Source organism: Amblyraja radiata, chromosome 7, assembly GCF_010909765.2.
Source record: "Amblyraja radiata isolate CabotCenter1 chromosome 7, sAmbRad1.1.pri, whole genome shotgun sequence".
In the NCBI taxonomy this organism is placed as follows: Eukaryota; Metazoa; Chordata; class Chondrichthyes; order Rajiformes; family Rajidae; genus Amblyraja; species Amblyraja radiata.
In genome coordinates, this window is record NC_045962.1 from 57669232 (window position 1) to 57681902 (window position 12671).

General features: G+C 41.6%; 1 protein-coding gene across 1 annotated transcript in view; it reads right to left on the reverse strand.

Annotated features, from left to right (window-relative positions):
- Positions 1–7018: 7018 nt before the first annotated feature.
- dpp10 (dipeptidyl peptidase like 10) overlaps positions 7019–12671 on the reverse strand; it is a 683609-nt gene continuing 677956 nt past the window's right edge. The window contains exons 25-26 of the mRNA XM_033024629.1: positions 8157–8230; positions 7019–7710 (exon numbers count right to left, since the gene is read on the reverse strand). Coding sequence (XP_032880520.1) covers positions 7573–7710; positions 8157–8230 — 212 coding nt within the window. The 3' untranslated portion in view covers positions 7019–7572. The remainder of the gene's footprint in view (positions 7711–8156; positions 8231–12671) is intronic.

Here is a 12671-nt window from a genome sequence, read left to right on the forward strand (position 1 = left end):
GGGCTGAGAGAGAGAGGGCTGAGAGAGAGGGCAGAGTGTGCGAGGGCAGAGACAGGGAGAGGGCAGAGACAGGGAGAGGGCAGAGACGGAGAGGGCTGGTTCCTGAACGCAATACTCCATCATTCACCCATGTCCCAATATTCATCACTCCCTAGAGAGGGAGGGGGAAGAGAGGGAGGTAGGGGGCAGAGAGGGAGGGGGGGGCAGAGAGTGAGCGGGGGGCAGAGAGGGAGGGGGAAGAGAGGGAGGGGGTAGAGAGGGAGGGGGAAGAGAGGGAGGGGGGTCAGAGAGGGAGGGGGCAGAGAGAGTGAGAGGGCAGAGACGGAGAGAGAGGGCAGAGATGGAGTGAGAGGGCAGAGACGGAGAGAGAGGGCAGAGATGGGGGGGAGAGGGAGGGGAGAGAGGAGAGAGGCCAGGGGAGGGGAGAGAGAGGAGGAGGATGGTAGAGGAGGAGGGGGAAGAGGAAGAATAAAGCATGTATCTTTCAGAAAAGGCGATTTCGGACTCCGGGGGAAAGATTTTACCGTTACCACGTCATTTTTTCGAGAAGATGTGACTATACACACACACACATATTCAAGATCAGAATTTTATAAGTATAGAGATATATGATGATATCAATATGAATCGGGTGGCACCACACGCGGCAGCCTCTCCAGCAATCTGTTCGTCCTTTCACCCTTTTCGTTATTTTTAGTCTGTATAAAAGTATGTTCCTGGAGGTTTCTTAGTCTTTTTTATGTGGGGGAGTTGGGGAGGGGAAGGGGGAAGCCGTTTCTAAATCACTTCCTGGTCGGGATGCGTCTTCTCCGAGTCGCATCTCCGACCCTCCCTCGTGGCCTACCGTCTGGATTGGCGCGGCCTTTCCTGCCGGAGACTGGCCAGAGCTACAGTGGAGGCGCAGCACTGGATTCCATCGCGGAGCAGACGATGCCTTACCGGGGATCACCTCCGGAGTTTAGGGCCTGCAGGCGGCTCTGACTTTAACATCATGGAGTCTGGGATCTTTGCCGAGGATCGCCAATGTTAGAACTCCGTCCAGCTCGGCCTGTGGACTTCGGGAGTTGTGGTCTCCGGTAGGAAGTGGCCGATTCGGAAACTCCAAGCCACTGAGAGTGTCCTCCATTCTGACGACGGAGCTCCGATCATCCCGGCGAGGGGGCCTGAAACGTCGGGCCGCTTGTAGCGACGACTGAGGTGAGCTCAAAGGCCCCGACCACGGGTGAACAAAGTGGAAGAGGACTGAACTTTATTGCCTTCCCTCACAGTGGGAAACGTTGATTCTGCTGTGTGGGGATGTTCATGTTAAATTCTATCGTGTATTGTGTTCATTTTATTCGTATGGCTGTATGGTAATTCAAATCTCACTGTACCAATTGGTGCATGTGATAATAAATGTCACTTGAACTCTTGAATGATGATGATATGATATGATATGATATGATAGATATAGATAGATAGAGAATTTTAATCTCCATTTCTGTCCACTTCATGATTCTTGTACCTAATTTCTCCAACATTTGCAATTCTGCCTTGAGTTGGATGAAAGGTAGCTTTTAAAAAAACTTAAAACCTATCTATTTTTCCAAGCTTCTCAAATAAATGTTAATATTTTTCCATGTTTTTCCAAGAAGTTTTACAGGAAGTTATATACCACCTTTATAGAACAGCACTATTGCGCAAACATGAACATGTTACTTGTAGCATACTTGCAGTTCCAGTGAAGATATGGTGCATTGTGCTCAACAGTACCCAGGCTAATCATCCTGGGAAATATTACATCTTGAAATTTATCATAGAAACATCTTTCTTATTATTGCTCTTTCAAAATCATGGTGTACATAAACATATTAAAGTGTATTTAATAGCAGGACTATTAGCGGTGTATATAAAAGCAGGACTTTGCAATGATTTTATTCAATTTCTAAAGACCAAAAATGCTATTAGCAATAACAGTTGGAAATGTTACATGAACAAATTTGTCTGGAAATATGTTTTTTATGGTTAATGCTTTTCCCATATTTAGCTCAAAACTATTTGTCACATTAACATTTTAAAAGTTAAATGCTTTTAATTAAAATGTTATACTAGTTATTTATAAACAATGACATTATAAGGAAATTTGAAATCATTCAGCAGGAAACACTATTCCTTGGGAGCGCGAAGCTACTGATTCTTAGAATTCTCCTTCCCGCCAAGTCTTCATTTTTGTCAGATTGTAACTTAAATCACATATTTAGGGTCTGCTGCAAAGCTGCAGGGAATTTACACTCTTGCCCTTATAATGAGGAGTCCTCCAATGCACTCTGGGTGGGAAATCATTGCTGATCTATTGTAAAGAAGTAAGAGATTTCCATGTTCATGCCGACTTGAACACGAGTCCTGAGCTCAATGATAAATGTATCTGTTGGCATTCCTCAGGACAAACAGCTAAACTTTCCTTAAGTTTTTTTGTACTAAAGTATATTTTTTCTTAGACGTTGTTATTTTGTTCGTTAAAAAACATATCTGAAAGTTGTGTTCGGTGAAATCCTCCTCCATTGCATGATGCGCTGCCGTAGTCTATGCCTGTTTGTTGTTAATTTATTGCATGATTATATTTACTCCAAAATAATTGGTAAACAATTGAATGAGCTGTTTAATAAAGATCTTTCTATCAATTATTGCTGCCAGCTGAGCCAAAGCTGAAATAAATCTGTTTGCTTTCCTCTCAGAATAGCATTTACAAATTGGTTGACTTATCTGTTTATGACAGTTCAGGTTTTGCCTTTGTCCTATTTGCCTGTCCAGATATTTTGCTTTTTGTAAAATAATTAGAATTTTAAGGCAAATCCTTAATTTCTGCATCCAGATATGTTGTCTGGAAAAAAACATTCTAGTTTGATTTGACATTCTAACTTGACTTGTTGAAATCACCCTTCACAGGCCCAATGGAAGAGGGCATCAACAATACAGAACCAGCGAAATCTGCAATGGATCACCGCAAGTGTCATCCCCTGATTGCGGATCATGGATATAGGTGGAAGACGTTAATGCAGTTACAGTTGCTTTTGGAAGAAGCCTTCAACCATTGCTTCTGATGCAAGCATGTGAATAAAAAGGTATAAAACACATTGTCATTAAATGTGGGATATCATTAGTTATATCTGGGTGATTCCCAAACGTTCTTGTGCATTTGTAGACAAGATAAGGTTTAGAGCAGTTTGAGTTTTTTATTTTAATTTGTTAGTTACTCTTTATCATATGGAAAGGAAAATTTACATCATGGTCAAGTTAATTTGGAGTTTATTTCATTTGCATTTACTGTTCTATGTTCAGATAAATCAAGCTAATAAAACCCCCACAATGAACCCCCAAGCTGTTTTATTTAAATTAGTTAATTCAAATAATTTAATCGTTTGAATATTTTCAAGCAAAAGTACTTGTGTATGGCCTAACTAAACATTCATATAGTATGGAAGGTACACAAAAATGCTGGAGAAACTCAGCGGGTGCAGCAGCATCTATGGAGCGAAGGAAATAGGTGACGTTAGTACAGGTGCACAACCTTTTATCCGAAAGCCTTGGGACCAGACACTTTTCGTAATTCAGAATTTGTCGGCCTTCGGAATGGAAAAGTTTTAGCGTAGATTTTAATGGCTGGCTCAGTGGTAGAGTGCTCGGCTCATATCCGCAAGGTCGCGAGTTTGCGCCTAGATCCCGGCAGTTACTCGGTCGCGAGTTTGAGTCTTCAATGTCGTTTTTTCTTGCAGAATAAATGTCTGTATGAAATGCAGTGTGTTGAATGAATTCCTGAATTTGTAAATGTGCCCGCAGCATTGAATCACCTCTTGCACTCATGTCACCCTAGCGGGGCTACATGCCCTTAGGCGGCCTAGCTCGGTGATTGTTGAATCACCGAGCTAGGTCGCGAGTTTGCGCCTCGATCCTGGCAGTTACTCGGTCGCGAGTTTGAGTCTTCAATGTAGTTTTTTCCTGCAGAATAAATGTTTGTATGAAATGCAGTGTAGGAGAGGTGTACTGACTGTGTGAGGCAGAACTTTGGAAGTGATTGCCCACCAGTCTAAAAAGCCGCTGTGTCTCCCTGTCCCTGGGATAGCAGGGGGCGATCAAACAGCACAATACCCCCCTCCCCCTCCAACTCCAGAGGAATCCGCTCCCCGATGGGCCGCTACGGCGACAAGTGGCAGTATGCCCACAGCCCGAGCTGCGCCCCCTCATCCGCCACCCCAAGAACAAGACGTACCTTGCACACCATCAGCTTCTGCCCCTACGTGTTCCTCTGGAGTTGGAGCGGGGCTGGGCTGGAGTTGCTGCTGACTGTGGGTCTCTGGGATCTCCGTGCTTGCAGTGGGCCTGGGGGTCGGTGTCCCGTTGGTCCTGACGTCTCCGGCCACCCCCCTAGACTGGAGCTGAGACTGGGAACTGTACCGCCCTTGCCCCCTCCCTCTGCAACTGCAAACAACCCCACTCTCCTGCAAGGGCGGTACAGTTCCCGGAGGATGGCAGGTGGCCGGAGACGTCAGGGCCAACAGGAACCCGCTCCCCGATGGGCCCCTACGATGCTCCGAGCTGTGCCCCGTCATCCGCAACCCAGGTTCCTCTGTAGTTGGAGCGGGGCTGGGCTGGGCTGGGCTGCTCTTGGCTGTGGGTCTCTGGGATCTCCGTGCTTGCAGTGGGCCTGCGGGTCGGTGTCCCGATGCGGGGGCGCAGCTCGGGGAACGGCTTCTGGTGGTCCTGACGTCTCCGGCCAGTTTGCAGTTTTCCTCTGGAGTTGGAACGGGGCTGGGCTGCTGCTGGCTGTGGGTCTCTGGGATCTCCGTGCTTGCAGTGGGCCTGGGGGTCGGTGTCCCGTTGGTCCTGACGTCTCCGGTGACTGGCACTGACCTGCTGGTATCGCCGACGTGAAGACAGTGCAAAGCCCCCGCGCCGGTGCAATGAGCGGGGAGCTGGAGAGGGGAGGGAAGGGGTCACACACATGGCCGGGAGCGACAATCTGCTGCTGCCTGCCCGCTGAGTTAAAAAGTTCCCACGCAAGACTCACGATACACTGTGTATCATGAGTCTACCGTGGGAACTTTTTAACTCAGCGGGCAGGCAGCAGCATATTGTCAATTATTAACCCTCCCGCGCAATATACCCTCACCTTCTCTTTTATGAATGGGGATTTAGTTCCCCTTTCTTCGAGGACCGACCGGAGGTTCCGCTGTCACCTCTGCGGGCCGCCCTCGGTGAACGTTTTCAAGGACCTTTCTTCAAGGACCGAAAAAATGTCCGCTATTCGGAGGTTTTCGTTATTTGGATCTTCGGATAAAAGGTTGTGCACCTGTATATAGTATGATCTGATTTAATTGAATAGCTTGCAAACAAAAGCTTGTCACTGTATCTTGGTGTATGTGACAATAATATTCTCAAACTAAACCAAATTTTGAGTTAACAAGTTGACTATATAATTTAGCTGCTCTGCTCTTACAAGGATAGTTTACAATGCTATTATTTTCTATTATAGATACAATTACAATGTGACCTGTCGTCATAAACAATTTTCAATGCATTATGGAAAATATTTTAATGTCAGCCTGGTAGTGTCTATTTGCTCTGTGGCACTTTATTGTAGAATAATAGCAGGTTCGTGTAGGGTGATTTGGACAAGAGCTATCTACAGTGAAAGGAAGTATGCTAGAATACTGTCTCAGGAATCTTCTCTTAACAAGCAGAGAAAGTACCGTATTTGCTATTTTATTTCTATTTATGCCTTTCTCTATAATTACTGTATCTCTTGCTATTGATGCAGCTAAAATAAAGCACTGTCAGCAATTTAAAATAACACATTTTAGGTATCAACAGAATACACATCAAATCATGAGTGGTATTTTATTTTTATGTTACTCAATAATGTCCGATGTACCTACTTAAGTATTAGTTCTTGAAAAATATTGTACCAGATAACTTAAATGTCAGCTTCAAACTCTTTCCTCTGTTAGCTTTTGAATCATAGTAAAATATAATTGATTGCAAGGGTGAAGGAAGAGAATAATATAAGATTGGCAATTGATTTTTTCTTTTAAACTATAATATTTGGTTTGGTAATAACATAAAATAAAATACCTTTTCTTAAAAGCTTTTTAAAAAAAAATCATATTCTACATATTTACAAATGTTAAATTAGCATTACGAAAGGTGTGAAGAACTGGTTTACTTTTCAAAATTCTGTCTTGTTTAGTTATCAAAAGTCTCAATGTTCTGCAATGTTTTAGCCACATGATGGCACACTTGCAGCTATTGAGATGCTGCTGATGCAATCTATCGTGAACATTGAACATGAAAATTTGTGGATTGAACATTGATAAATTATTTAATCACACTAAACTATAATAAGGTATTGTTAGAAGTAATATCAGGAATAATTTCCATTCTGGTTCCACAGAAGGACACTCTGACAAGGCCAAAGTTTACGGCCATAATGACTATTGATACAGTTACTGAATTGCATATTTCTATGCTGTTAATTCCCATCTTGTTACATTGATGTTGTTTCTTGTTGTAGATCTAATCACTACTTGAATAATGAATACTGGAAGATGCACCAATAATTAGAGAATCTGGAAGAGATTTTAATGATGACTCATTGAAATATCATCTATCCGATGGTTTTTCTCTTGGGCAAAATCCAATAGATGGAGGTTATTAAATCAATTATTCGTTTTTGTATATTTTATGAAACCAGATGTGGTAAATAACCTAGTTGCAGAGAAGGGAATCACACAAGTCCTTATGATCTCATTTATGGTTGTGGCAATATGCCAATCAAAATCTTATCACTTGACGTTTTATTGCCAGATGATGAAGCCGTGATCTTTCCTAAATTGATATTATTATACCGTCAGCGATAATTGAAATATATATCTTGAAAATCAAGATTTTTCTAATGGTCAGTAAATTACTGTGTAATAAATTACAAATAGTGAAAGACAATACCACAGCTATTTTTACAAAAACATTTTACCTTTAAAGAGAATTGTATAAATTCTTTTATTTATCATGATAAAATGAGATGCAAGGGAATTTGGAAGTTTTAAATATGCAAATCACAATGTTTGACAAAAGGATGCACATCATAATTTATGCCACATTTTTGTGTGAGTGATAGTACAAAATTAAAAAGAAAATAAATGTGCATTTTGAATGTTTGTTCACACCTCAACTATTATTAACATATACAGCAGTGAGGCCAAATAAAACACACATGCATAAAAGCTGAAGGTGTGGATGAAATTTGCACAATTGGATTCTGCTTCTTTAAAGTGTACTAACAGGTTGATGCACTCCCAAAACAGTTTTTCTGCTCCTTTGCAAATATTCTTGGACCTGGCACATGAATGTCAAGTCCTTTTTGCCAGTTATCGGATTCTTAATCTCTAATGTGCTGTCCCCGTAAATTTCTTGTAGCTGCCTAAGTACTTCCACGTTCCACTAACAGTGGTCTTTAATGCTGGGTTTTGAGTGTTCCAGACTGTTAGTTTTGTCTTTATAAAGATACTTAGAGTTTACTTTTTTTTTTACTGTTGGATTTTATTCATCCTCCTCTGGTACTTTCTGTAATTTATGCGTTTCTTGCTTGAGGCACTCTCTGAAAAAGTTGAGGATTGCACTGTACATATGAAGTTTGCTTTTTTCATCTGTAATAAAATGGCCTTCATCTGGGTAAATCTGTATAATAATTAAAGGAATAATGTGAGACACGATGAAATGGTATTTGAATACATTAGTAAACTTTTTATTTCAAATTAGACAATGCATGGGTGTTAAAGTTATAATAGGCACAATTATTAGAGACTGCAGAATCTGGAATCTTGAGCCAAACACAAAATGCTAGAGGAACTCAGCGGGTCAAACAGCATCGGTGGAAGGAAAACTGTTTGCAGTTTGTGAGGTAAGTTACCAAATTTTAACATCTTTTGTCTTTGTAAAACATAGTTTTAATGTTATTCCAAACAGAAACAAAAATGAAGGGACAATATCATTAAAGCCAAGGGACTCAAAGAGGAATAAGGTGATATTGCATTACAGTGTTTAAAAGGATACACTGTTCATTGACCTAAACCTATTGGTGTTACACTCTCAATATAAATTTACAAGTATTATAAACATAATACCTGCATAGTGTAGTTTCTTTCAGCTTTAACCAAGTGTTGTATCAGCTCTGCTGTGTGCTGAAAATGTACATTTGCTGCAAAAAAAGCAATAAAACATTGAGAACAAAGTAAATCTGATCTTTATTCATCATTCGTCAAAGCAGATTGCACCAAATCTAATAAAATTGCTTCTAAGTGAATCTAATTTAATTATACATATAATTTTAAAATTTATTAAATTATCAAGGTCATTGAGGTAGACATAAATCTGTTAAATGCTGGTTATAAAAGCTTCAAGTCTTTTAATTTCCCAGCTGATTCAAGCTGAAACTGGAAATACAAAACCCGAGTTCAATTTTTACTGTGGCTTTGCTAAAGTGACCAAGATTCATCAATATCCAATTTACTCCTATGTTAATAAATCCAATCTTACCGCAAATATAAATGGATCATCATCCTCATCGAAAGTCTGTTAAATCTAGAATATTGTATTTTGCATTCTAACGTACTTTAATTCAAGATTCTCCTAATTGTCTACTGGCTCACTTGTATTGCATGAGTTGCAGAAATTTTTCCTTGTTTACTATCTCTCCATGCGCTTCTCTCTTTATTTGTGGAGAGAAGAAAGTACTTGAAGAAACATTCATTTCAACCTGTCAATTCCAAAGAAAAAAAGGCAGGGATGGGAAGGAAGTCATCTTCTTGCAACAGTGCAGTCTTTCTGGTAAAAGTTTTGTCAGGGTACTGAAGGGCAAGGAATCTGCGATTAGCATAGCAACATGTTTCCAAAAATGGTGTGTGACTAATGAAGGAACTAGCAGGTCATCATATTTCAATGCACCCGAGACTATTATCCTTCTTAGTAGTAGAGATTTCAAATTTGGGAGATGCTGTGCTCAGGGCACAGTTTCAGTTGGTAGGCGGTGCATATTACAACCATTGGCCCCTGGGGTTGGAAGCAGATGATAGAGCACAATTCAAGGCAGTTGTTTTGTCCATAATAGCATCCAGTGTTTGAGTGTTGTTGGAAATATGCTAATCAAGGTTACCAGGTTCTCTTGCAAATGGTGGAAATCTTTTGGGGAATCATTAATGCCAGGATAGTCCCTTCGTCTGACTTGCTATTTTAGTAGTTGCATTTATGCGGTTGGCCTAGATGAGTTTATGATCACCTCTCCTCACTCCGCCTCACCTGCAAACATCCAAATCTTCTTAATACTCAGACATTAATGATGAGGGCTTTAACAATGGTAATGCTATTGAATGTCTAGGGTTGGTGATTAGACTTTAATTCATTGCAGATGGCCATTCTTTTCTATTGTGCTGTGCAAATGTTACCTGCTACTCATCAGCCCGACTCATTGTCGTGTTGCATTATAGGCACATACTGTTTCATTGTCTGAGGAACTATGATGGATTTGAACATTATGCAATCATCAGTGAACATCTTAATTTCAATTTTTATTGATGAAGTAATTTCTGCAGATACAAGGAACTGCAGATGCGGTCCATTACACAAAAAAGACACAAAGTGCTGGAGTAACTCAGTGGGTCAGGCAGCATCTCTGAAGAACATGGATAAGTGATGTTTTAGGTTTCTGCACCTTTGTCCTAGGGCCACCTTCCTTTGAGGGCTTGATACCAGAATTTTATTGATGTTCCCTGATGTTATGTTGATCAACCACCGCCTTAATTTTAAGAGCAATTCTTTTTATCTTGCATACTGAATTCACCACCTCTTATTCATGTTTGGATTAAAACTATTGTATGGTCAGGACTTCATTAGCCTTGGCAAAACCCATTGATTAAGTATTGGTGATAACAAAGGCTTGCTGATGATGAAGAGTAGACCAATGAAGTGCAATTAACCGGATTGTGTTGTCTAGCTTTTTGTTAACAAACATACCGAAGCAAAGATTAACAATATTAATTATTCATATTGGAGCAAAATGGATAAGTGCTATTCCACATGGATCAGTGCCAGGACCACTGTTATTCATAACATGTATTACTAATTTTGAGTTTGAGATGTGTAACTGCGATATCAGAAAATGTTGATGATTCTAAACTGTTGGCAGAGGTAGATCTGAGCTTTAAAAATAATTCATAATAGCTAGCAACTTCCTCCATGCTTTGTTATACTCTACAAGGCTCTCCATAGAATACTATGCAGATACTGACAATTCCCTGCTGAGGCCATGCATGCTGTGCCATCTGTAGTGTGATTCTCTATGTGCCGTCTTGACGTATGTCCACACTAACCAATTGTAGTGCTTTATTAGTAGAAGCTCCGCCTACCATGCAGTTTATATTATTAGAACTCAGCTCATGCTGGCAGTCGAATAGTTGATACGCTTGCTATAACAACATGCTGAAGTGTACTGTAAGTGATCTTTAATAAACTATGTTCTACCATGTTGTGCGAATGACTAGGTCAGTTACATGGTGTCAAGAAGTGCTTGCCTACCCACTCTGCATTTAAGTATATTGGTTTTTATTTTGTCTACCTCGTTTGTTTTTGGTTACTCGCTATCGCTACCATGGCTAGCTCGCTTCACCGTCCAGATCCTCTAATCTTTGACTCGGACATCGCTGAACGTTGGCGCATCTTCGAGCGCGACTACAACCATTACATTCGTGCTGCTCATCGCAACGCTCCACCTGACGTGCATGCCTCTATCCTACTTAATATTGCTGGCCCTAAAGCAATGAAGTTGGCAGAGCGTTTTAACTATGCGCCTGCTGTTATGGATCACAACAACCAGGTTGCGGTGCCTGCTGAAACTATCAATGACCTTGCAGTTCTGCTCACTAAGTTCAGACAGCTATGCGACCTTCGAGCCAACTCCATAATTGAACATACTAAGTTTCTTGCTCGCTTCCAACAGCAAAGAAAACCTATTGAGAACTTCCTTAGTGATTTAAAACGCATGGCTGCACGCTGCCGTTTCGGAGATTTATGTGAAGATCTCATCCGTTAGGAGGTTTACTCAGTTACAAGGTATGAGACGAATTGCTTCGTGATACTGAATTGACTTTGGATCGAGCTGAACATGCTTGCAGAATCGCTGAACTCATGACTTCCCACACAAGGTCTTTGGGCTCTGGGCCACGATCCCAGTTCAATGTTAATGCTACCGACACCTCCTATCGTAACCGGCGTCCACAACCCACCCCATCCTGGCAGCCTCAGAGATCTATCGAACGGTGCTCCAACTGTAACGGCTCCCATGCTCCACGTCGCGAATACTGTGCTGCATACGGCACAATTTGCCACTACTGTAAGAAATTTAACCACTTCATGAAATGTTGTCGTTCTAGCACGGCTCATTCGTTCCCATGACAAAATGTCCACCTGTTAAAACATGAACCTATTGATAATGAATTCCAAGAGCTGGAAGCTCCCCTCCCTGCGAGCCAAGATAACAGTTCAGACATTCACTCCCTGCTTGCTTCCACTAACAAGCAACTTGACCCTGAAGTCTCTCTCCTCGTTAACAACAACATTGCACTTGCAAAGATTGACTCTGGCGTGAAATGTAATGTCATGTCTTTATCTGAATTTAAATGAATTTGTAATACTGAATGTATTGAAAATACTATGGCTACGTTACAAGTCTATGGGGGAGAGGTACTGATCCCACTTGGATAAACTGAACTGAATTGCAATGTGGAGTCACAAGCTCACAAACTGATGTTGTTCATTGTTCGGGGGGATTCTGCAACCCTGCTTGGCATCAACGCATGCTAGGATCTAGGCCTTTGGGCCTGCTGTCCATCAAATCTCTCCCACTGGGGTCTCCACTCAGCAGATACTCTCACAATACAAAGAACTATTTGACGACAAGCTTGGAAAGCTGCCCATCAAGTACAATATCACCACTGATCCAAATGTTACACCTGTGGTCCGAACACCACACCGTATCCCGCATGCTATGCGTGACAGAGTATACAATTAGCTCCAGCGGATGGTGTCACTGGGTGTCATTGCTACGGTTACTGACCTGACCGACTGGATTTCCTCCATGGTGGTTGCAACAAAGAACAACAAGGAAGAAATCCGAATCTGCATCAATCCCAGCGACCTAAACACAGCGATCAAACGGCCACACTACCCGATGCGCGCAGTAGAGGAAGTGCACAATGGAAAAGTGTTTGCGGGGTATCCATGTGCCATCATTGTCGATGACATTCTCGTTGTCGGACACGACATGGCTGAACATGATGCCAATCTAAAAAAAGTACTAGATCGTGCCAAAGACATCCACCTCAAGCTCAACCACCTAAAATGCAGATTTCGTGTCACAGAAGTCAACTATGTCAGCCACGTTTTCACCAGTGATGGTCTCAGACCGGACCCATCCAAGACCACTGCCATCAACAAGATCTTAAAGATTTAAAGATCTTATGGATGAATTTGAAAAATCGTTCATCCCTGTCTGGCATAAAAATAAAACGTGGAAGGCGGGTCAACTATGGCTACTGAGGGAAATTAGGGATAGTGTTAAATCCAAGGAAGAGGCATGTAAATTGGCC